This window comes from Sebastes fasciatus, chromosome 22, assembly GCF_043250625.1.
Source record: "Sebastes fasciatus isolate fSebFas1 chromosome 22, fSebFas1.pri, whole genome shotgun sequence".
NCBI lineage: Eukaryota > Metazoa > Chordata > Actinopteri > Perciformes > Sebastidae > Sebastes > Sebastes fasciatus.
The window spans coordinates 13,027,951-13,054,488 of record NC_133816.1 but is presented as its reverse complement, the minus strand read 5'-3'; the positions used below and the strand labels follow the sequence as shown (position 1 = coordinate 13,054,488).

The window sequence follows — 26,538 nt, the reverse complement described above, 5'->3', positions numbered from 1 at the left end:
GTGGTTCCAATGACTCAATTAGTCCCAGACACCAATTCCATCTTAGCCTCATTACCGGCAAACTCTACGTACTACACAGTCATTGATCTATGTTCAGCTTTCTTTTCCATTCCACTGCATCCAGACAGCCAGTATCTGTTTGCGTTTACTTTTAAAGGTCGACAGCTGACCTGGCGAAGGCTAGTCCAGGGATATTCCCAGTCCCCGAGTGTGTACGCGGCAGCGGTAAAACGTGATCTGGACGATCTCGATCTGCCAGGAGGATCAAGCCTTCTTCAATATGCAGACGACCTCTTGATGGCGTCCCCAACATTAGACGCGTGTCGCTCTGACTCCATTTTGCTGCTCAAAAGACTGGCGGAGTGTGGCCACAGGGCATCACTCACCAAACTGCAATTCTGCCTGCCTGAGGTCACGTATCTGGGTCATGTGTTGAAGAACGGCCAGCGGCTGTTGTCGCCAGAAAGAGTGAGACTGTTGTTGGATATGCATCCCCCGAGAACTAAGAAAGAAATGCATTCGTTCCTGGGGATGGCTAATTATTGCAGGAACTGGATTTTTGAGTATGCAGCTTTGGACTCTGTGTTGAAGTTATGTTAAAAGCTTTCCAAGACCTGAAACCTGCGTTGTTACAGGCCCCAGCACTGGGCCTGCCGGATTACAACTTGCTGTTCCATCTACACGTGCACGAAAAGGAGGGTTTTGCTACAGGTATCCTGGTACAGAAACATGGTTCGCGTTACCGTCCTGTCGCGTACTATTCGGCTCGATTGGGACCCGTAGTGTTGGGCATGCCAGGTTGTCTGAGAGCTGTGGCCTCAGTTGCGATGATGATTGAAAAATCAGCCCCCATAGTACTGGCTCATGACTGTGTAGTCCACGTTCCGCATGCCGTTTTACACATTTTGAACACCGCACCAACACAACACATGACAGCAGCATGACGCTCAGGTTATGAGGCTATCATTCTGTCCAGTCCACATATTACGGTGAAAACGCTCCGCACCGCTAAATCCAGCCACTCTCCTCCCACTGATCGAGACCGTCAAGGATCATGATTGCGATTACGTGATTGCAACATGTTCCTCTCCAAGGCCAGACCTCCAGCAGACACCAATCCCAAATTCAGATGTAAATTTCTACACTGATGGCTCTGTTAGCAGACCATCTGAGGTTAAATGGTTGGTTGGCTATGCCATACTTAAATATTGATTTACTGAAATATAATGATTATATAATGAAACAACAGAATTTGTTAATATTATGTTTAGCTTGAGTTTCTATCCGTTAATTGTAAAGCCAAGTAGAATAACGAGGGATAGTTTAACATTGATTGATAATATTTTCATTAATGTAATTGTTTGGGAAGTGGAAGTGGACTGTTAGTGACTGATGTGAGTGATAGTTTGCCTGTTTTTACAGTGTTGGAGATTAACAATAAATCAAGATTAAGAACAAAGAAACAGAACAATTTGATTAGAATAAAATCACCGGAGGCAAATATAGCTTTTAAGACAGAGCTCTTGAATTATGACTGCCAAGAAGTTTATGTAGATGATATTAATGAATCATTAAGCTTGTAGAAAGAAAAATAGGCTTTACAGGGAATTTATTAAATATCGAACAAAGGATCTGTTGAAAAATAAGTGTTCGTATATATTGTATTGCTCACTTATAATGCCATATATGTCATATGGTGTTGAGGTTTGGAGAAAAGTATATAAAATAAATATAGACCCGATAATTAAAATCCAGAAAAGAGCTTGTAGAATAATACATAAAGCTTCTTAGCGTGAAACTACATATCCATTATTCATAAAGTCAGTTATCTTCAAATTTTGGGATATTGTGCGTGTAAAGACATTAGAAATACTATTTCGAGTTAGGAATAAAAGCCTTCCGGTTAGTATTAAAAAAAACAAAAAAAACAAAAAACATTTAAATTAAGAGAAAGACATTTTTATTTAAGAGGGTTGTGTGGTTTTTTTTTTAAACAGCTTAAGTGAGAACCGTTGTAAAATACAGATGTGTCTCAGTTTTGGGAGTCAAATTATGGAACAGGCTTAGTGATGAGTTGAAATTTTGTAGCTCTCTGTTGAGCTTCAAAAAAGCCTTAAAATGTGAAATAAGTAAGGATTACGATTAGAGTAAATTTTATTTTTTCTTTCCTTTGTAATGCTGATATTCTGGGTTATTTTATGGATTGTATAGGATAGAAAAAAAAATAAGCCTTGGGGCCATTGGTCATTGATTATATGAACGTTGTTGTGTGAAAGGGATACAGTATTGGTTTATATTCACACAGATTGTAAAGTTTTGTTCTTTTTGATGTATGACCGAAATAAAACTATTCATTCATTCATAGTGAATGACTGAGAAGTGATTAATAAAAACATATTGATATCTGTAAGAAACATAGTTTCTAAGCCACTTAAACACAAACATTACCATAAAGGCCATATCTGTCCTAGTTCTCTCCTACATGTGTTGGCACATGTAGTACATGGGCCTGCACATGTAGGAAAAGGAGGGATGAATGAGGTAATTTGTTCACAATGGTTTGCGCCAGGCATCACACAGGTCTCACAAACACTTGTAGACGGATGCATGACATGCCAACAAACTAGGAGAAAGAACAGTTTGATAAAACATGACCATCTACCGCCACCATCGGGCCCTTTTGTAAATATGCAGATTGATTTTGTACATATGCCAAATTCACAAGGTTTCAAATACTTGTTGGTGATCACCGATCAGTTCTCAAAGTGGACTGAGGCGTTTGCAACAAGGAAAGAGGACGCTAGAACAGTGGTGAAGTGTCATCTAAAAGATGTCATCCCAAGATTTGGGGTGCCAATGAGAATAAATAGTGACCGGGGTCCATGTTTTGTGTCAAAAGTAACACAGGGTCTCGCCGCAGTATTAGGGTTCACATGGCAGTTACATGTTCCCTACCATGCACAGAGCTTAGGTCAAGTTGAGAGAATGAATTCCACTATCAAGGAGAGGTTGACCAAAACAATGATGAAAACAGGTCTGAAGTGGCCTGACGAATTGGGTTGTACTCCATCTGCAGTACACAAAGTGCTACGACAGGGCTAAGCCCACACGAGGTGCTCATAGGAAGAGCAATGTCAACAGGGTCAAGTCCCCCGTTGACACCACATTAAACTTTGCTTCTTTGGACTGAGGAATCCCTGGTTGATTATGTTAAAGCACTAACCAAAGTTTTAAAAAGGTATCACTTACAGGTGGCAGAACGGCTCCCAAAACCCTCGGTGGAGCCAATTCATCCGTTTCAAAGTTGGTGATCAAAATACTAATTAATTCCTTGGACAAGGTGTGCTCTTTGTTTGTCTCCCAGGTGAAAGGCCCATAATAGGTGCTGTTGGTGACCAAAACAGCGTTGAAGGTCGAGGGCAAAGCAGAATGGGTTCATGCTACAAGGTGCAGAGCAGCACCTCGTGCTACGGGAGAGGGCACGCAGGGACGTGGCAAGTGACAGGATGGTCACTCCTTCTCCTCGCACTGCTGAGTGGGTTCGGTCAGGGGACCGAGCAACCTGATTCAAGGAAATCGGAGCATGAGGGCTCTCATGTTCCAGGTGCTGAGCTGAGCCTTGAGCTCGGTAGAACAACGAGCAACCCAGTGCTTGCAACCATGAAAAGAGCCAGAGTAACAGCTCAAGCTCCACCCAGTTTGTTACGACTGGGACGTGAGCTATCAAGATGTCAAAGGTCACGTAGAGGGCTGTGACAACACTGTCCGGATTGAAGAGATGCAAGAATATAACTATCTCCTCCCACCAACAACATATTTTGAATCTATTTATACCATACGTGCAAAACTAAATGAAGGAAAAACGCCACTCAAACACGGCCATTCTTCTTCTCCTTCTCCTCTTCACATGTTTAGGGGCAATAATCAGAGCTCTTGTCCAGAAAACTGCTAGCACCGTGTTACAGGCTCCCCAGGTCCGTGTAAGTGTGGGAGGCCTGGCACTCCATCAGGTAGAGACCGGGCCTTTTGGTAATGCGGAGTTTCAAGATTGGGTTCAGAGGTTGGGGTTAGAAGACCTTAGTCTGGAGGAGGAGGAGGAAGAAGAGGAGGGAGAAGAGGAGAGGGAAACATGTGATATGTAATCCCACATTTCTCCAGATGTGATCATTTTTATTTTTCATGTTTGTATTTGATTGAGGTTTGATTTTGCCCGCAAGGAAAACATCCATATCACTGTGCATCGTATGTCTTGAGACCTCTCGACAGTGATGGCTCTGTGGTGCGCAAAGCACCTGAGTTGAAGAAGAAGACTTAATCAGTTATAGATAATCATTTTGAAGATGGGTACTACTCTAATATAATCAATGTTATTCATTATTGATCCCTATGATTCTGTGGGTTAAAATCAAAGCAATATTACATGTAATCACACACACATACTTATATTTCATTACACACACATCACATTAAGCCACACACCTCAGTACACACACTCACATTTTCAATAAAGATACTGCATACACATTACACTCATCACATGGATGACAGAAAACACGGAGAATGAGTTGAATCGGTTACTCTCTCAAGGTTTAATTGTTTAAGGTTTTTCAATTTTAGTTGGTGAATTTTATAAGAATCAATGTATCCTGATATTAAAGGCTGTAGGGATTAATAGTAAAAGTGTATTCTCTGTAAAATGAACTGATATTCTGCATGATTGATTTAGGAAAAATTGAGGAAAAGACTGGAGGATTTGAGGGGGGGTGTCTGAACTGCATTGATGGTGTCCGAAAGGAGGGTGAAATTGCATCCTGCTTCTGGGTACCTCTGTGGGTAAGGATACCTCTATCTCAAAAAGAGAAACAATGATTTATGATTTATGAATTGTAAATTACTTCTTTACTTAAATTTTGTGCCATGTATTTCTAATTCTATTATCTATCCTGTTTCCTTGTATAAGAAGGAAGATTGATTTTATATTAAGTTTAAAATGCAACGTGTGATGTCATTTAATCAAGTGTGTTTGGTTATATTTGAAACATAATCAGGTAAATCACCCTAGCTCACCCTGAAGATGATCGGTTTGTACGGATGTGACAATATGGATTTTCCCTCTTTTGTGATCTGAGGTTTTACCTTTGTCCGTTCCAGATAGAGTAGATAGCGCATCTGGTCTTTTTGCTCCATCTCCTGTGAAACCGAGGCGGAGTTTTTGGCCAGTTGTCAGTAGATGCATGTGACCTGCGACCTCTGTCAAAAGAGCTCTCTAGACCTTTATGGGGTTTGGGAGGTCTGCAGGTAATTTTCCTTAGGAGGCCTTAATTGGCTTGAAGACGGAACTCGTAGGTCATTGCTAGAGGTTAAGGGTGAGTTTTTTAATAATCATGATATGTAACTGTTTTTGGATTTTGACTGTTTAAATTAGTCACTACTGCGTGGGGTGGATCAGCCCTGACTTCTCCCTGGTGCTCAATTGTTAAATTGATATGTCACACTGGGAGGGGTAATTAGTGTTGATCTGTCGATCAAAAAGGAGGGGTTGTGATGGAATTTTCCATCAATTCCTCTCTTATTGGTAGAAAGGTCAGAGTGTTTGTCAGAGTGTCCCTCTGTTGACATTCTTGGGTTGGAGTCCTGTCTAGAGGAGCCACCGTTATCTGTACAGCTGTGCCTGTAGTGGAGACCGTAGAGCCAGTCGCTAGGGCAACCAGGGTCAGAGATGCCAGAGGAACGAAGTAAGTCATAACATGATAAGGGGTAAGACACTGAGCACCGGGGGGGGAAGGACAGAGTTGTGAGGCCTTCACGCAGAGAGCATCTATTGTGGAGACCTGACAATTCTCCTTGATCAAGCTTCAATAAACCTTCTTTTGTAAGACATCATCAGCTCCGGACCTCTTCCTTCCAAAGATAACTTGTATATCAATTATTCCATCACACTTACTACTGACACACAAGTTTGAATAAATGCCACAGCAGCAGTTGGTAGCCTGTTTTTTTGTATTAGTCTACTCTATAACATGATATATTGATAAAAAGATTTTTTTTAAAAAGTAAAAAGTGGTTGCTAAATCAATCTGAAATACCAAACTTTGAATAAGACATTAATGAATATAAATCTTTAAATAATGGTTTAAAGACATACTGGTTGTATTTGTCTGCTCAGATGTCCGTTTTTCTCTCATCACAGTAACGTTAGTATCATATTGCTTTTGTTCTCTGTCCCTCCAGAGCTCCCACAGCAACATGTCTGTAAGGAGGAGGAGGTTCCCGTTGACCAGCAGCTCTGTATTCAGGAGAGGAACTCCAGTCTGGACCAAGAGGACCCAGATCCTCCACAGATTAAAGAGGAACAGGAGGTACTCTGCACCAGTCAGGAGGGAGAGCAGCTTGTACTGAAGCAGGAGACTGATACCTTTATGTTGACTCCTACTCATGAGGAAGGTGACCACAGTGAAGATCACACTCTTTACTTGAATGCTGCAGAGAAACAGTCTGTTGTCAACATGCCAGTTATAAGCTCTCTGGTATCGGTACACATGAGAACCCACACAAGTGAGAAGCTGTACGTTTGCAAAACATGTGGGAAAAGATTCGATGACAAAACATCATTGAAGATTCATATTAGAACCCATACAGGTGAGAAGCCATTTACTTGTAAGACATGTGGGAGAGCTTTCAGACTGAATGGTGAATTGACAGTCCACATGAGAACCCATACACGTGAGAAGCCATATTCTTGCAAAAAATGTTGGAAAAAATTCAGTCAGACGTCAGCATTGAAGACTCATATGAGAACCCACACTGGTGAGAGGCCATATTCTTGTAAAACATGTGGAAAAGATTACATAAGTAATGATCACTTGACAGTTCACATGAAAACCCATACAGGCGAGAAGCCGTATTCTTGCAAAACATGTGGAAAAAAATTCAGTCGGGCTTCGACATTGAAGAGTCATATAATAATCCACACTGGTGAGAAGCCATATTCTTGCAAAACATGTGGAAAACATTTTGGACGTAAAAGTAACTTAATGATCCACATGAAAATGCACACAGGTGAGAAGCCGTTTACTTGTAAAACATGTGGAAAAGGTTTCAAACAAAGTAGTGAAGTGAAAGTCCACATGAGAACTCATACAGGTGAGAAGCCATATCCTTGCAAAACATGTGGAAAAGATTTCGGACATAAAAGTAGCTTTTTGGTCCACATGAGAATCCACACAGGTGAGAAGCCGTTTACTTGTGAAACATGTGGGAAAAGTTTCACACAAAATAGTGAATTGAAAGTCCACATGAGAACCCATACAGGTGAGAAGCCGTATTCTTGCCTAACATGTGGAAAAAAATTCAGTCAGACGTCATCATTGAAGACTCATATGAGAACCCACACTGATGAGAGGACATATTCTTGTAAAACATGTGGAAAAGATTTCATGTGTAGTGGTGATTTGACAATCCACATGAGAACGCACACAGGTGAGAAGCCGTTTACTTGTAAAACATGTGGGAAAGGTTTCGTAGGTAGTAGTAACTTGTTGGTCCACATGTGAAGATTCCACACTGGTGAGAAGCCGTAACTTTGTGAGACCTGTGGGAAAAGATTCCTTTGCTAACATAACATTACTTTATTATTTTTATTTCATCATATATCATTTTTTATTAAAGAAAATAGCATCACTTTTGTAATGAAATAATTGTTTACATGTAGGAGTATTGTAATTCTTCACCACCTTTTACCCCGAAACATTTGAATATTATATCATTATGTGGCACTGACACTGCATAATGATTTTTCTTACTTTAAACATGCTTGGCTAGTTCTTCTGCTCTTAATTAACACTTTGATTACACTGTGGTATTCCTACTTAATATAAATTCTCCTTCCACCGCTGCTTATTTGTTTGTTTATTTTTGCACACAATGATTATCTCCGAAGTAACAAAAAGCGTGTAGTAAAAGTCGTAGTTCACTAAAGAGTACCAAATATTCTTGTGGAATGAACAAGATACATGTATGTTGCTACACACAAGTTTGAATAAATGTTAATGCAGCAGTCAGTAGCTTTTTAGGGAGTTTTTTTGTATTCGCTTTCTCTGTAACGTTTAAAATTTCACTTTATAATGTTTCGAATAACAGCCCCGAGACCAAAGATGAAGAATTAGCCTTATTATAACTTTATTTATCCCCAAGGGGTCAATTCATGTGTAGCATTCCCAGTCCATACATCCATACATACAACAGACAACCAATAATTAAAGTCAAAGGAAACATATTAAAGGCATGGGGCAGTTGGAGGGACACGTTATGATAAGAACCATATAAATACATAGGATTATAGCAATAAAAGCCAAATAATAAGGAACAATATATAAGAACAGCATATCTTAAAATTCTTCTAAATACAGTCATTTAAAATGGGTATAGTCTGTGTTCAGCAGCTTAACAGCAGAAGGGATAAAGGACTTGGAGTAACGATTTGTTCTCCTTAAGGGCACAATGAATGAGGCATTTATTATTAATTTCTAAAAGTTACTCATTTTCCACAAAAAAATAACAATAGTTGGTCCATTTATTGGATATACAAATGTATATGTTTATTTTCTATATTTAAAAAAAATATTTTTAAAGTAAAAATATTTCATCTTGTTTTGTTTATTTACTTGTGTAAAAAAAAAATAGCAGTAAATATATTTTATAGGCTACAAGGTATGTAGAACTCCAAGGTATGAAAGTGGAAAGAAAAGCTGTACTAGCTATGCTGCAGACTGTTTTTGACCTCTAAAAGTTTTCTCAATTCTTTGAGGAATGTAGCGTACATTGTAAAAAAAAGCATCAAATTTATATGTACTATGTAACTAATGTATATGTTTATTTTTTATATTTTTAAAAAATATATATTTTTAAAGTTAAAATATATATTTTTAAATATTTGTTTGTATTAGCCTACTCTATAACATGATGTGTTAATAAAAAGATGAAAACGGTTGCTAAATCAATCTGAAATGTAAGCTACCAAACATTGAATATTACATTTATTAATAATTTCTTAAAGTTTCTCATTTGCAAAGAAAAAATAACAATAGTTGGTCCATTTATTGTATATACATTTATATGTTTATTTTCTATATTTAAAAAAATATTTTTAAAGTAAAAATATTTAATCATGTTTCGTTTATTTACTTATGTAAAAAAAATAAAATTAAAAAAATAGCAGTAAATATGTTCTATAGGCTACAAGGTCTGTAGACCTCCAAGGTATGAAGGCGGAAAGAAAAGCTGCCTCACGTCCACTGTCGGACCTTCCCAGTGTGACACCCAGCGGAAGTAAACAACACTACTAGTAGCGTTATGAGCTGCATGCTGCTTTGTTCAGTCAGCTGAAGACGATGTTGTAGTCGCAGTGCGGGTAACTCTTCACTTGATGATCAAACAACAATGTCTTCAGTTGAGTCTTTGAGAGAGTTTGTTAACGAGCGACTAACTGCTGCTGCTGAAGAAATATTCAGAGTTTTAGAGAAAACTATCGTCGAGCAGGAGGAAGAGATCGATCGTCAGCGCAGACTGTTGGATATCGTGTTGAAACCCGAGATCAAGTTACACAGGAGAGGTGAGGACTACTACTATGATCTTTATAAAGAGATCAAGTTACACAGGAGAGGTGAGGACTACTAGTGATGGCGAGATGAAGCCTCATGAAGCTTTGAAGCTTTCCAGCAAATTGGTTCGGAAAAGGGTTCATTGCTCGAGGCTTCATGTGCTCACGAAACCACCTGGTGGTCAAAGAGTGTAAAACAGACAAATATGATCTTAACCATGTGATAAGATAAGATACTCCTTTATTAGTCCCGCAGTGGGGACATTTGCAGTGTACAGCAGCAAAGGGGATAGTGCAAGAAACAAGATGCATCAGCTAACACAGTAAAAAAGAGCTAAACAAAGTGTAACAAAATATGAACCAAGTATAAAGATTGGAAGTATAAAAATAGGAGTCTATACAGTATTGGCAATAAACAGACTATTAACAAAATTGCACAAGTGGAAAATGATATTGCACAGTGAGAATTAAATGAAAATCCACCTGAAAATATCAGGTTATTGTCAGTTTGTCAGTTTTTGGTGTGTAAGTGTAAGTGCTCTACTGGGATCAGTGCTGGTTGTGGTCTACTGGGAACACAGATCTGTGATATACTGTATTTTGCGCCAGTAAAGGCTGTTGGGAATGACTATAAACAATGAAAAAAAATCTATTACCATATAATCAATTTATATATATATATATATATATATATATATCATATTTAATAAAATATATCATATTTAATAAAATGTCTATTTAGTAAGTATATTATGAGTATATAAGATACATGTATAATAAACTGTAATTGTTTTGTGAGTAATGCATCTTATGTGTGCAAACCAATCCTAAGTTAATAATTGTATTGTAGTGGAGTGTAATATAATATAATAATTGCAGGAGGGTTAATATTAGTGTTCTGTGTCACTTCTGGAAAGCGGCATTGGTTTAACCAGTGAAGATCTGAAACACTTCATGAACCAGTGGGCGGTACGGCCGGGCAGCGAGGCTTCGGATGTCATCAATGACGTCATTGGTCTAAAACAATACAAGCCTCGATACGCGCATCGCAGGAAACTTCCTGGATTACTCGACACACGCTCCGAAGCCTCGGCACAGCACGTAACATCACTAAGGACTACTACTATGATCTTTATAAAGAGATCAAGTTACACAGGAGAGGTGAGGACTACTACTATGATCTTTATAAAGATGGGCAGTATGACTCCATGATGAGAGGCTACTGGTTGTTGGCTACTTGCAGTAGTGGTGGGGGACTTGAAACAGTGTTACCTGGAGACCGTGTTACCTGGGTTACCTGGAGACTGTTACCTGGAGACTGTGTTACCTGGATTTGAACAGTATGTTAAGGACCAGACCAGAAAAGACAATATCCTGGAGTGTTTTGTAAATGTTAAAGGTGCTTATGCGGCCAATGTAGGGATGTCACGGTACCAGAAATCTAGTAGTCGATACCAATACCAGTGAATTTCGATACCACGGTAAAAAAAAACAATAAATCCCATGTGATTCAACACGCACTCCTTTATTAAAACATTTGAACATAATAAAAACAGAGGCCTGTAGCCTTTAAGTAATAAATAAAAAGAAACGTCTATTAATCAGAATCAGAATCGTGTTTATTGCCAGGTGTAAGAGGTATACACTAGGAATTTGCTTTGGTTATGTTGGTGCAAGTCAAACAGTATAATAACAAAAGAATAGATAAAAACGTTAGACTAAAATAAGAATACAAAATTTAAATTCTACCAATATACAATATACAAAGTAAGCTATAAACAAAAATAAACATGATATGATCTTTAGGTGGTGGAGCACAAGGCGTTCAAAGGTCTTCATTATCACAGAGGTCAGAGCGACGGGTCTGTAATCCTGAAGACCTGTGATCCTTGGCTTCTTGGGGACCGGGGTGATGGTGGAGGCTTTGAAGCAGGCAGGCACCCTGCAGGTTTCCAGGGAGGTGTTGAAGATCCCTGTAAACACTGGAGACAACTGGTCTGCACAGTGTTTGAGGGTTGCAGGTGAGACAGCGTCTGGGCCGGCTGCCTTGCGGGGGTTTTGTCCTTTGAAGAGCCTGTTGACCTCCCCCTCCTGGATGGACAGAGATGTGAAGGGGGGGAGCGGTGTGCACAGGCTGGGTGCTTGTGGAGAAAGCTGGGGGGTGCTGGTGTGAACGGTGTTAACTGCTGGTTATATATTATATTTAGGGCCCGAGCACGAAGGTGCCAGGACCCCAACGGTGTCCTGGCACGAAAGTGCAAGGAAACCTATTGTTTTTCTAGGTATTGTTATTCTTTTTCTGCTGGAATATCGTGTTTTTGGGACCTTTTCCATCCCCACAAACTCACCAAAAGTGGAATATGTGTCGGAAGTGGCGCGAATTTCGAAGTTCTGTAGTGATTGGGCTCGGGTGTCGTCAGCGGGCGAGATAGCGCCCCCTAATGTAGGCAGTTTTTCAGGGAAAGTTTCTTCGATCTTCACGAAATTCAAATATGTCATTGCATACGTCTTGAAGTTCGTGTTAAATATTTTTGAGATTTTTTCGGCCAACAGGAAGTCAGCCATCGTGGACTTCCTGCGTGATTTAAAAATTTACGAACACATGTTTGAGGACTTTAGGATTTAAAAAAACTCATGAAACTTTACACGCACAACCAAACTAGTAATTACTTTGATTTAGTGGTGAAATTTTGCTTGGGCGTGGCATGTTGGCTCTCTAGCGCCCCCTTATGTCTTTTAGCCTTTGAACATGCCTTTGACGCCCTTGGTATACTCGAAAACTCATGAAAGTTGGCAAAACGATGGAAACCTTTGTACTTTATGTGAATGTACAGCGATTGGGTTCAACGTATTTAGACGGCTCTATAGCGCCCCCTAATGAGTGGAAGGCCATAGTTTGGTCAAAGTTGATCCTATATTCATGAAACTTGATATGCATATTCCACTCATTATTTCAAACATATTCCTAATTGGGTTTCATTAGCTCCGCCCACCCGGAAGTCGGGCATCTTGAATTCTGTGTTTTTCATGTAATTTATGTATTTCATGCATACTTTTACGAACTCCTCCTAGAGATTTAACCCGATCAACTTCAAATTTGGCCAGTAGTATCTTAAGACCTTTGTGATGAAAAGTTATCCAAAGATTAAAAAATTATCGAACTATGTTGCCGTGGCATGGCGGCGAATAACCGCCTTTCGCCAAAAAACAGGAAGTTGTTGTAACTTTGGCGTACATTAACCTATATGCTCCACATTTCTCATGCCTGATAAAGGTCCCTGTCTGACGACATCCACATGCAAATTTTGACTCACAGTCATAGCGCCACCTAGTGGTAACAGGAAATATCATGTTTTACTCGTTGATATACTCTGCCTCAGAAATGAATCACATCTACCTCAAATTTGGTCAGTAGTATCTTAAGACCTTTGTGATGAAAAGTTATCCAAAGTTCAAAAAGTTATCGAACCATGTTGCCGTGGCGTGGCGGCGAAAAAGCTTCTTTGCCAAAAAACAGGAAGTTATTGTAACTTTGGCGTATAGTAACCAATCTGCTCCAAATTTCTCATGCGAGATAAAAGTCCATGTGTGACGACATCCACATGCAAATTTTGGCTCGCAGTCATAGCGCCACCTAGTGGTAACAGGAAATATCATGTTTTACACGTTGATGTACTCTGCCTCTGAAATGAATCACATCTACCTCAAATTAGGTGAGAAAAGCCTTAAGACCTCGATGATGCTTCCTTTCGAAAATCGTAAGTTTCTATCGAACGGCAGCGCAGTGGTGGCATGGCAAATTTTGATGAGTCGCCACAACACAGGAGGCTGTTGTTACTTGACTTTACATAGTCCAATCTGCCCCAAATTTCACAAGCTGGATAATAGTCCAAGCCTGAAGACATATATGTGCCATTATGAGTGAAAGTCATAGCGCCCCCTACAGGAAACCAGAAATGGTTGTATACTGCAACCAACCTTCATAGAAGTGCCTTTAAAGGACGCCCCACATGTTCTCAACAGGTCATATTCAGCGCCACACGCTCCAAGCAGAAAATAAACTCTAACTGTGGCCTGCGGTGTCCGACTTTCATGGGAATGCACGACAGCGGGTAACCCAACGTGCGCTTTCCCCCAACGTGCACACGGGGGCGAGGGCCCGATCATCGCTGCTTGCAGCTTTAATTATATTTAGATTTATATTATATAATATAATATATTACCCTTTGTTGAATAAATGCTTTCAAAAGAAGCATTTTAACATCAATGGTGCTCACTGACTACCTGGCACTGCAGCAGCAACTCTGTCAACACAGACGCTGTTTGCACGTCTGGCATTACGTGTACGGAACACCGTACCACAGCTCCGCAATGACATTTTAGAAAATGCCAATTTAACGTTAGTTAAATATCTGTTAAAAATAAAACAGGATTTTGTAAAATGATGGTGAATTACTTTTCAGAAAGAAGCACCGTTGGCGCTTAGACACTATGGTTAGACACTATGGTTAGCCTATGGGACTAACTATTTACTGCTACTTCCGCTACCTCACCGGAAGTTACGGCCCCAATCATTTCTACAGTAACGCACCTGAGAATAATATGGATTGCTTTTGTTCTCTGTCCCTCCAGAGCTCCCACAGCAACATGTCTGTAAGGAGGAGGAGGTTCCCGTTGACCAGCAGCTCTGTATTCAGGAGAGGAACTCCAGTCTGGACCAAGAGGACCCAGATCCTCCACAGATTAAAGAGGAACAGGAGGAACTCTGCACCAGTCAGGAGGGAGAGCAGCTTGTACTGAAGCAGGAGACTGATTCCTTTATGTTGACTCCTACTCATGAGGAAGCTGACCACAGTGAAGATCAGACTCTTTACTTGAATGCTGCAGAGAAAGAGTCTGTTGTCAACATGCCAGTTATAACCTCTGTGGTATCGGTACCAAACAGTGACCACCAGCTCTTCTCTCACATCTCTCATGAAGCTGTGAGCCAAGATCAGAGAGGAGGCGAGCATGGAGACTCAGGATCAACTAGAGATGCAGAGCCGAAATCACAGAAAAGACTTTGCAAAAGCAGAAGTCACAGTAACAATGTAAACAACTCTAACTTGTTAGAGATTCACCGTACCACTAACACAGGTAAACAGTCTTTCAAATGTGACACATGTGGGAAAGATTTTAAGTATGATTTTAAATTGAAGATACACATGAGAATCCACACAGGTGAGAGGCCGTTTACTTGTAAAACATGTGGGAAAGATTTCAAACAAAGTAGAGATTTGACAGTCCACATGAGAGTCCATACAGGCGAGAAGCCGTATTCTTGCAAATCATGTGAGAAAACATTCACTCAGGCATCATCATTGAAGAGTCATATAGGAACCCACACAGGTGAGAAGCCATATTCTTGCAAAACATGTGGAAAAGCTTTCATCCGTAATAGAGAATTGACAGTCCACATGAGAGTCCATACAGGCGAGAAGCCGTATTCTTGCAAATCATGTGAGAAAACATTCACTCAGGCATCATCATTGAAGAGTCATATAGGAACCCACACAGGTGAGAAGCCATATTCTTGCAAAACATGTGGAAAAGCTTTCAGACTGAATGATCAATTAACAGTCCACATGAGATCCCACACAGGTGAGAAACCGTTTACTTGTATGACATGTGGGAAATATTTCAGACTGAATGATCAATTAACAGTCCACATGAGAACCCACACAGGTGAGAAGCCGTTTACTTGTAAAACATGTGGGAAAGATTTTGGACATAATAGTAGCTTGACAGTCCACATGAGGAACCACACAGGTGAGAAGCCGTTTACTTGTAAAACATGTGGTAAAGATTTCAGACATAATAGTAGCTTGATGAGCCACATGAAAATCCACACAGGTGAGAAGCCGTTTACTTGCAAAACATGTGGGAAAGATTTCGGATGTAATAGTAACTTGATGGTCCACATGAGAGTCCACACAGGCGAGAAGCCATATTCTTGCCTAAAATGTGGGAAAACATTCAGTCAGACTTCATCATTGAAGAGTCATATAAGAACCCACACTGGTTAGAAGCCATATTCTTGCAAAATATGTGGAAAAGCTTTCAGACTGAATGAACAATTGACAGTCCACATGAGATCCCACACAGGTGAGAAGCCGTTTACTTGCAAAACATGTGGGAAAGATTTCGGATGTAGTAGTAGTAGCTTGATGGTCCACATGAGAAGAATCCACACTGGTGAGAAGCCGTAACTTCATAAGACCTGTGGGAAAAGATTCTTATTAGTGCTTGAATTGAAAAGGCATATACGAGTGAATACAGACAGGTAGTTTTCTATTTGAACCCACACAAGTCAGGAGCCACATAATTGCAACACGTGTGGAAAAAGATTTTCTCAAATCACATTCTTGAGAAAACACCTGAGGGTCAATATACACAGGAGAAACCATAGAGGTGAAACTCTTGTGGAGAGGTGTTCACTAACTGAATGAAATACACTTTTGCAATAGCTACATCTTTGTAACTGAATGTAAAATGTTTTCCACAAAAATGAGATGTCAATATGTTAGTATAAAGGTTCCCTTCATTTGAATGTACTACTTATATTTCTGTTAGAAACAGTATATCTTTGAAACAATCTTAATCTCCCAAATCAAGGAAAAGTGTTAGTTTCACAGTTAAATATGTTTTGCTCGTATTTCCGTTCTTACTCAACATTTTGAATGCACTGTGAATTACACTGTGGTATTTCTACTTAAACAATTTGAATTCTTCTTCCTTCGCTGCTTATTTGTTTTTTGTTTTTTCATGCTAAATCATTGTCTGCTATTAAACAAAAATAAAAAAACAGTTGTAGTTTACTAAAACGTTCCAAATGTCCTTGTGGAATGATACATGTACATCCTTACTACTGACACACAAGTTTGAATAAATGCCACAGCAGCAGTTGGTAGCCTATGTTTTTTTGTATTAGTCTACTCTATAACATGATATATTGATAAAAAGATTTTTTTTAAAAACAATGGTTGCTAAATCAATCTGAAATACCAAACTTTGAATAAGACATTTATGAATATAAATCTTTAAATAATGGTTTAAAGACATACTCGTTGTATTTGTCTGCTCAGTTACAATTATATTTTGCAGTAAAAAGCATGTGACCTTTGTGACTGAGGGGCTCATGATTATTTTTAATATTAGCATTATTTACTGGTAATTAGGTTTAATTTTTTTATTATAATAAACAATATCATAAAAGTTAATAAAAAATGTATGTAGGTGAATTATGTAAAGCAGCACATATCCTACCTGAATGTCAACACTAGAGAAATACTTTGAACACCTCTATACCTCTCTTACGTTCATTTTCTTTAATCTGTACACAAATATGAAGCCATTGTGAGTCAAATTAGTGAGGCTTTAGAGGTCAAAGGTCAAATTCTGGGTTTGAACATGCAGCGTTGGAAGTGGCCGGTGGATTGATGATGATATATGTACATCCCTACTACTGATGTTAAATACACAAGTTTGAATAAATACCACAGCAGCAATTGGTAGCCTATGTTTTTTGTATTGGCCTACAACATGATGTATTAATACAAAGATGAAAACGGTTGCTAAATCAATCTGAAATGTAGGCTACCAAACTTTGAATGAGTTCAGTTCAGTTCAGTTCAGTTCAGTTCAGTTCAGACAACTTTATTTATCCTCAATAGTTGGACCATTTATTGTATATAAATTTATATGTTTATTTTCTATATTTAAAGGGACTATTTGTAACTTTGTACGCGCATAAATGTAGCGGGTCGTCACACATGCGCGTTCGCATTTGCGCGCTCGCGTGTGGCTGGAGCCTCGTCTCCGCTGCATGCTCTCCTTCACTCAGAATGCGCGCGCGTCCTCGCTGTCTCGCTCCACCTCTAGACGTGAACGCGCGCTCACTACACACTGCAGAACAGTTTAGCTCTGAGAATATCTAGTGAATGCACAGGGGACGTTTGTGCAGAAATAAATTCTGCAGTTCCTCCAGACCGACAGAGCTTTCCCGTGTCTTGTGAAGTGACGTTGCTCTTCAGAGAGTTATGTTACCCTCTCGTTACCGACTGGGTGCTGGTGTCTCCTCTGCTCTCTCTGGCTGCGGGCGGAGAGAGCAGAGGAGACACGCTGCAGAGCCCCGCTGCATCAGCCTGCACTTAGGCAAGAAAAGCTAACACTAGGACCAGATCTAAATCATGTTCATGGAGAGACCTTCGTCTGGTCAGCTAACAATACTGCCAAGCAGCTGAAATATAGAGTGATATTGTGCTTTTAGCTGGCGTGTGTCGCCTCACTGTTTTGAGCGATGCTCGTTCAGGTATATTTAGAGCGAGCAAGCGCAAGCTCGACGGTGACTTTCGTTGATTTCACGGCCACAGGTGTCGCTGTTAAGAAGCATTTCTGAAAGTTACAAATACTCCCTTTAAAAAAATATTTTTAAAGTAAAAATATTTAATCTTGTTTCGTTTATTTACTTATGTATAAAAATAAAATAAATAAAAAATAGCAGTAAATATGTTCTATAGGCTACAAGGTCTGTAGACCTCCAAGGTATGAAGGCGGGAAAAAAAGCTGCCTCACGTCCACTGTCGGACCTTCCCAGTGTGACACCCAGCGGAAGTAAACAACACTACTAGTAGCGTCATGAGCTGCATGCTGCTTGTTCAGTCAGCTGAAGACGATGTTGTAGTCGTAGTGCGGGTAACTCTTCACTTGATGATCAAACAACAATGTCTTCAGTTGAGTCTTTGAGAGAGTTTGTTAACGAGCGACTAACTGCTGCTGCTGAAGAAATATTCAGAGTTTTAGAGAAAACTATCGTCGAGCAGGAGGAAGAGATCGATCGTCAGCGCAGACTGTTGGATATCGTGTTGAAACCCGAGATCAAGTTACACAGGAGAGGTGAGGACTACTACTATGATCTTTATAAAGAGATACAGTTACACAGGAGAGGTGAGGACTACTACTATGATCTTTATAAAGATGGGCAGTATGACTCCATGATGAGAGGCTACTGGTTGTTGGCTACTTGCAGTCGTGGTGGGGGACTTGAAACAGTGTTACCTGGAGACTGTGTTACCTGGGTTACCTGGAGACCGTGTTACCTGGAGACTGTGTTACCTGGGTTACCTGGAGACTGGGTTACCTGGGTTACCTGGAGACTGTGTTACCTGGGTTACCTGGAGACCGTGTTACCTGGAGACTGTGTTACCTGGGTTCCAACAGTATGTTAAGGACCAGACCAGAAAAGACAATATCCTGGACAAGTGTTTTGTAAGTGTTAAAGGTGTTTATGCGTCCAAGTATAGGGATGTCACGGTACCAGAAATCTAGTAGTCGATATCAATACCAGTAAATTTACACAATTCTCGATATAAAAATATGCTTTTCCATAATTTTGGTGAATTTTAAATGGGAAAAATATTCAATAACTTCACTTTTATAAAGTTTAGTGCATCAAAATGTTTTAATTAGTTTAATAAGTATAATCAGGAAGAGGCCATTGATGTGTGAAGTGATTTTGGTGGTACTACACTGCATAATACTGAAGTTATTGAATATTTCTCCCATTCAAAATTCACCAAAATTATGCGAAAGCGTATTTTTCCAAACTAAGTGTTGTAGTACACCTATGAGGAGATCATTGATATGTGAAGTAATTTTGGTGGTACTACACTGCATAATACTGAAGTTATTGAATAGTTTTCTCTTTTTGGCGTTGCATTTTGTAGAAGGTCCCTGACCACTTGTCTCACCGCCGGCTGCGCATAGAGACCAACGTTATGTGTTGATTAAAATTAGGTTGTAGCTCGTTGTCTACCTTACTAGAAAGAGACGCTGTTTGTGTTTAAACAATGTTTCTGTTATGAGTTATTGATCCAGGAAGTTTGAATCTGTCAATATCTTTCCCACTTTATCGAAGTAAATCATCTAGGGGGGCTCTGTACATCAGCAATGTGTGGACAGTGTTGGATTTATTATGTACAAAAGTGCTTACAATGACCTGCAATAACCTGATTGTTGGATTTGTTGTGCATGAAGTGTTTGCGAGGACAGGGAGGATGTACGTTCTGTTCTTTTGCAAGGTCAAAGAGAGAAAGGAGTCAGAAGGAGAAACAAAGAAGAAGATATGCAGCAAAAACATCACGTGCCATAACTCATGAATATTAATATTGTGTAAACTATGAATAGGCTGGATCAGGGATAGCTCGGGGTTCAGACTTCGCGAACTGACCCATGCACTGTATGTTGTCAGGGACACGTAGACTGGATCCAGATATCTGTATACTCTTTTATTTTACTTATGCAACATTAATTGTTCGGAATAAATTGTATTATTATGCTTTGACCCGTCTGTTTGGAAAATCTCTTTGTCATACAAGATTAACCAGCACGTAACTGGGCCTTGACCTCTCGGAGGTAGAAGGCCAGTTCCTTCAATTGGTGACCCCGACGTGATCTTCGGCATTGAGAAGCGTGTCCAAGGGACGGACAGACCGGCGAGAGAGAGAAAGGGATCCCTGAAATCTTAAAGGTGAGCAGAACCTGTTGTATCGAACTCTGCATATTGGCTTACTCTAAATTATCTCTCTTGTCGTGCTGAATCTCCTTTGTAGTGATGGATGTTGCAGAAGTAAAGACTTTTAGTAAAAACTGGAAGGAGGAAAAGCTGCCCTTTAGTGAAGCTTAAAGGATTAAAGCTGCCCTTTTAGTGAAACTGAAAGGAGGAAAGCTGCCCCTTTGGTAAAACTGAAGGGAGGAAAGCTGCCCTTTTGGTGGAACTGAAAGGAGGAAAGCTGCCCTTTTGGTGGAACTGAAAGGAGGAAAGCTGCCCTTTTGGTAACAACTGGAAGGATTAAAGCTGCCCTTTTAGTAGCGTGTAAAACTATAAGGATTAAAGCTGCCCTTTTAGTGAAAACTGGGAGGAGGAAAGCTGCCCTTTTAGTAGCGTGTAAAACTAAGAGGAGGAAAGCTGCCCTTTTAGTGGCGTATAAAACTGTAAGGATTAAAGCTGCCCTTTTAGTGAAAACTGGGAGGAGGAAAGCTGCCCTTTTAGTAACGAAAACTGGAAGGATTAAAGCTGCCCTTTTAGTGAAAACTGGGAGGAGGAAAGCTGCCCTTTTTAGTAGCGTGTAAAAATAACGCCTGTATGAGTGTACATTAATAACTAGTATTCAGAGGAAAATTAAAACTTACTGTTGATACTGGGCGAACATCGCTGGAACATCAAAGTGTCCAGTAGAAGCTTATGTTGGTAGGATCACAGCGAGGGGCATAGCGACCCATTTACTCTGAATCTAGTTACTGTCATAAACTGAATAAACCTGTGTGAAATAGTACTGGACAGAATGGACGGAGAATTTGACAAAGACTGTGAGGAACGGGGTGGCTGTGGGCCTCCCCGTTTATCATTTGGACAGCAATGGGTTAAAGTCAGGACCAATGTAATCTGTACATTTGATCCTAAGACTAGAAATAAAGAGACTCAAGACCTAGATGAGTGGTATAACATGACAGTGAAGGAAGGGCATTTTCCAGCCACGGGAAGTGAAGCCAAATTCATGCCAGTGACAAGACAAAGAAAAGGGACATATGTTTGTAAGGAGGAAATTGAGGAAGAAAGAAGACGAGTTGGCAAGTAAATTGGTAAAATATAATTTGATACAGATGGCTGCACTATCAGCCTTAGGCAGCCAGACGAAAGCCACCCACGCAAAAACCGCTGAAGCAAAACCACTAGTGAAACCCTCACCCAGTCCTAGCGCACCCCCACCACCAAACCCACATACTAGCCAGCCGCCACATGACATGTCCCTCCATCAGCAGTACCCACCTGGCTCACATCCCGACCCCCCTCCTTATCCTCCTCCTACCCCTAGTCCGGTACCAACCCCACAGGACAGTGATTATACAAACGAAGTTATGGCACCATTGTTTCAAGTGTTAGGTGGTACTTTGGAACTTTAACCCCTATGCTACCTCCTTCGGTAATGCTATTAGACAAAAGTATCCCATACCAGCGGGTAAGCTCCACAGCTTGGTGTTTAAGATTAAGAACGGGGGGAGTGGACGCACGTTCATAGAAAGAGCAAAGACAGAGTGGGCGGGGGCTACGGGGGTGAACCCAGATAAAGAATCACAGCAGCCTCTGTTCAGAATAGCTCTGTTAAAACATGCTCCGGAAGGAGTTAAGAGAAAGATGCAAGAGAATCCAGATATGGCAGGGGCAAAATCATCAAGATGGGAAACACATTTCTGCCATCATCAGGATGCAGAAACCAAGGAGGAGGAAGAGGAAAATGAGTCATTAAAAGAGATGGTAGCTCAGTTGACTAAATTACAGTTGGCAGATGCACGGACTCGTGCAACAGATAAGAAAAAGGGAGGGAAAGAGAAAGATACCCAGATGGCTCAAATTGTAACACCAGCTCCAGCCCCGCCACAGAATCCTTATCCACTGCAGGGCCCGCCACAGGCTATGTATCAACCCCAGTATCATGTTCCTTACCAAGCTGCCCCATATCAGCAGCCCCCTTATCATGAAGGCCGGAATAGAGGCAGAGGAGGAGGCAGGGGGAGGGGGTATGCCCAACCAAGAGGAGGCAGTTGTTTCATCTGCGGAAGCCCGGATCACTGGGCACGTGACTGTCCTCAGAAACAACAACAGCAGATGAGAGGGCCTCCACAGCAGTCATATCAGCCAACAATACAGACTCCACCAAACCAACAGCTAGCTCCAATGCAGGCATACAGCGGGTACTCTGCGCAGGGACCTCCACCTGGTCCATATACACCAGGAATGTTCCCATAGGGGTGCCCGACGGAGATGGAGGGACAGGGGCTGGCAGAGCCCTGTCTCCAGTTGACAGTGAACGGAAAACGAAGATGGTTCATGGTGGATACGGGAGCACGTTACTCCACCTTAGCTGAACCTCTGTGTTCCCTTTCCTCTCACTATGTTTCCGTTTTGGGATTTTCCGGCACTAAACAAAGACTGCCTTTTACTGTTCCCCTTCCTGTCCGGCTTGGGAGACAGGTGATGGAGCACCCCTTTTTGTATGCACCTGATTGTCCACGTGATCTCCTGGGAAGAGATGTTTTGGCAGCACTGGGGGCTTCTGTACATTGTTCACCAGAAGCTGTGATAGTGAGTTTCCGCGGAGGAGAAGAAATGGTGTGCTCCTCCCCCTCCAGTGCTGTTCGCATGTGCATGTTGAGTCCTGATACCTCACCTGATGCCCCACCACCCTGTGCAGACATATATTGGACCCTGCTAGCCGACAGAAACCCTCTGATTGACTTTTACAACATGTGGCAACCATGGATTAGGGCTCTACACCCTTACCTCCCTGTTCCCGATCCTCCCCACTGCACTCTGAATTATGACAGAAATAATGATCTTACGTATCAAGATGAGTTCCAACAGAATCTGTTAGATACAACCTGGGGGATAGGAGTAAGAGATGTTTATATAGCACCAGCAGGAGTAGCAGCCGCAGTAAAACTAACCCCAGCACAAGAACAATGGTATCGCATGTCAGAAGAAGCTGTTCCCCATGTGTCCCTAGCCATAGCTCCAAAACATCAGGCTAAAGACTTAGGCCCCATGGTTAAGGCAGCAGTCGCTCTGACAGACTGGGTTCCCACTTCCCTTTTGGGGGTTTCAATCTCACCATCCTCTAACATATATAGACTCTCCTTTTACAATGCAGTGTCAGGTATTTGCAAACATGAGTTACTAACACGCCACCACGGTAGGGAGATGTTAGATGGTGAAGGAGCCACTTCCATGTTGGCAGCTCTCCCTTCCTCACTGTGGTCTACGGCCCCTTTGATGTTGGCAGGTGCAGCATGGAACCGGTAACTTTCGAGATGAAAACTTACTGCCCTATCTGGAGACCTCAGTATAAGCATAAAGTGGAAGCAGCCCAGGGTATCTCCCCTACGATTGAAGGACTGATAAAGGCAGGGGTATTAAGAAAATCTTACTCTCAGTGGAACACTCCCATTTTGCCAGTAATCAAACCCTCCGGCTCATACAGAATGGCTCATGATTTAAGAGCCATCAATGAGCTGGTTTTGACTCCTGTTACACCAGTACCGAACCCCCACTCTGCTCTCTCGATGCTCACCCGAGCCCATACATCTTTCACATGTATAGATTTGGCTAACGCCTTCTTTTGCCTGCCCTTAGCAGATCATTTACAGGACATTTTCTCATTTACATATGAAGGCCAAAGGCTGACATATAATGTGTTACCACAGGGGTTTATACTCTCCCCCTCTATTTTTAATGAAACTTTGAGAACTCACTTAGCCGGCCTTGAACTCCCTGAGGGGTGTTTTATTGTACAATATGTAGATGACTTGTTAGTGGCCGCACCCTCGGCTGAGGTATGCCTGTCACTAACTCATGCATTGTTATTGAGGTTACATAACTACGGTTACAAAGTCTCAAAGGAAAAACTTCAGTGTTGTCGCGCACAAGTTTCGTTCCTAGGTAGAATGGTGTCAGCAAAGGGCACCGCAATGTCTCCAGCTCATCGTGACTCAATACTCCACCATCCGAAACCACAGACAGTAAAAGAGATGTTATCATTCTTAGGGCTGACTGGGTATTCAAGACAATACATCCCTAACTATGCAGGCGACACTCAGTTACTCAGACAAATGGTAACCATGGCTGGAATGAGAAATCTCACCGCTGAGCTAGAATGATCTACAGAGGCCGAGGAGGTGTTTATCCACCTCAAGCAGGAAATGGCAGAGGCCGCAGCACTCGCTCTCCCAGATTACTCTCAACCATTCCATCTGGATGTCTCAGAGCAGCTTAGTACAGCCCATGGTGTCTTATATCAGAAACACAGAGGAGCTAGGAACGTATTGTACTATTGTAGCATTTTGCTAGACACACAAGAACAGAGAGCCAGCCCCTGTGTCAGATATGCAGCTGCTAAAAAGGCGGCAGGGTATTTACCTACTATGATGGTCATGACCACAGCAGATCTCGGTTCTGAGATAACTGATTTCTCCATTATACAAGCTCAAGAATCTGCCACAGCAGCAGAACGAACCATCTGGGAAGATAAGGGAGCTATAGAACAGTTTGATGGTATATGGTATAACGGAGATCAAATAGTTATGCCCCCCTGTTGGATGTCCTCAATACTGACTCAGACTCATGGACTTGACCATAAAAGCCACAAACAGATGTTACGAGATCTCCGCCACTGGTGGATTCCCCGGAAACATGCTACTATAACTGACTTCTTGACTAAGTGTGACGTATGTAGTACATGTAACATCAGACCTACCATCACTCCTAGGGCAGGAAAACATCCTTCTCCCACTGCCCCGGGACAGGAAATCTTTATTGATTTCACAGATATGGGAATAAGGGCTGGGGGGAAAAGATTCCTCCTAGTAATTGTGGACGCATTTTCACGTTGGGTTGAGGCCTACCCTACGGGAAAAGAGGACGCAAAATCAGTCATTAAATGTCTGGTGAATGAGTACATTCCGAAACATGGGTTTCCTAAATTGATCAGGTCAGATAATGGTTCACATTTCAAAAATAAAGACCTGCAATCTGTTGAAAAGGCTCTGGGACTACAACACAAATTTGGCACTGTGTATCATCCACAATAACAGGACTCACACCATTTGAGCTTACGTGTGGCCGACCTTTCCCAGGGCCGTCCCAAAACCCCTCTCCCCTTCCTGACCTCGGTTACAGACCATACTATTTGAAGGTTAATGCTCTTGTGTCAGCTCTCTTCTATACAGGTGACAAACCTGTCACCCCTGTCACAGAGGACGTTCCAGGACCTGACCCCGGACCCCCGGAACACCTTTGGTTGAAGGTGTTAAAGAGGAAGTGGTCGGAGCCACGTTGGACAGGCCCACACAAGGTTCTGGCCAGAACTGCAACAGCTGTGCAGCTTGCAGGAAAAGGACTCAACTGGTGGCACCTAACACAGTGCTCCAGCAGCAGGACAGGACCTGAAGCAGTAGAGGAGGCAGCCCCACAAGGAGCCCAGGCTACGTGAAAAGAGGGTCACGTATATTTTTTATTTTTCATATACTGTATAAACTGTGACTGTGATGAGATACACATAAGGGAAAGAAGGTTACAAGGTCTTGCCTGTATTTACAGTTAAATCAGGCTAACATGGTTGTTTAGGTGGACTCATCTAGGTGGTTTTTGAAAAACATTATATATCACATTGTATTAAAACTTGTTGCTTAGAATAAATGCTAAAAATAGATAAAAAGAGAAACCAGGGGTGGGGAGAATCCACCAGAGAGAAGTTTCACTTCCTTTCCCAAACCAGTATAAAATAGGACCACCCGGATAAAAGTTTTTCAGTTGCGCACAGGAAAACAAACTAGAAGCATCATGCAGTGCGGCAAACTGCTAGTGGCGTTTGCTGTAGCATTTGTGTTTACCTCTCTTGTCCTCGTTCTTCTGTACAAACTTTCTTAATGTGATTTGTCATGTATTTTAAATGTTTTCATTTCATATTACTATCTTAATGCAATTCATCATGTATTTTCGTGTTTTCAGTTACCATTTTAGTTATTCATGATAAAAGGAGGGAATGTGAGAGAAAATACCATGACCCTTGTGTAGAATTTGTGTACTCAGATAAATCTGAATAACCTGGGAAAGCACAGACTGTACTAGTTTAGATACATTACTTATCATCCTCGCCTCTGCACTCTGCTAAAAATAGCTAATCACAAGTAACTCTTTAACAATAGACAATGCTTTCACTCAGAAGCAGGGTGGAAGGTGTGGGCTACAAGGGGGGGAAGGCTAAACCAAGATTATAAAGAATGATGTAATGAGGTAGCTCCCCTAATGAATATAAACTAGCTGACCAAATAGCTGCAGGTTTTGAAAA

The 26,538-nt window shown here is 41.3% G+C and overlaps 2 protein-coding genes and 1 long non-coding RNA gene across 3 annotated transcripts; all 3 read left to right on the top strand.

The window, feature by feature from the left end:
* The first annotated feature begins 6,501 nt into the window (after positions 1–6,501).
* Positions 6,502–7,779, top strand: LOC141760267 (uncharacterized). Its single transcript, XM_074622930.1, has one exon. It carries the CDS (start codon positions 6,507–6,509, stop codon positions 7,551–7,553), a length of 1,047 nt encoding a protein of 348 aa, XP_074479031.1. The 5' UTR covers positions 6,502–6,506; the 3' UTR covers positions 7,554–7,779.
* A 1,659-nt stretch (positions 7,780–9,438) lies between these two features.
* On the top strand, positions 9,439–16,099 carry LOC141760263 (uncharacterized). The gene is made up of 3 exons (XM_074622925.1): positions 9,439–9,610; positions 14,231–15,133; positions 15,302–16,099. Exons 1-3 carry the CDS (start codon positions 9,439–9,441, stop codon positions 15,661–15,663), a joined length of 1,437 nt encoding a protein of 478 aa, XP_074479026.1. The 3' UTR covers positions 15,664–16,099.
* Positions 16,100–19,594: 3,495 nt separating this feature from the next.
* Positions 19,595–26,073, top strand: LOC141760283 (uncharacterized). The gene is made up of 3 exons (XR_012592312.1): positions 19,595–19,913; positions 20,014–20,165; positions 25,445–26,073. It is a non-coding gene; the product is annotated as an uncharacterized LOC141760283 (long non-coding RNA).
* Positions 26,074–26,538: the final 465 nt, after the last annotated feature.

Coding starts and splice junctions, on each gene's coding strand:
- LOC141760267 (XM_074622930.1), top strand. CDS start 6,507: ATGCCAGTTATAAGCTCTCTGGTATCGGTACACATGAGAACCCACACA.
- LOC141760263 (XM_074622925.1), top strand. CDS start 9,439: ATGTCTTCAGTTGAGTCTTTGAGAGAGTTTGTTAACGAGCGACTAACT. Junction 9,611..14,230: donor GATCAAGTTACACAGGAGAG/GTGAGGACTACT, acceptor CTGTCCCTCCAG/AGCTCCCACAGCAACATGTC. Junction 15,134..15,301: donor TCAGGCATCATCATTGAAGA/GTCATATAGGAA, acceptor ATCAATTAACAG/TCCACATGAGAACCCACACA.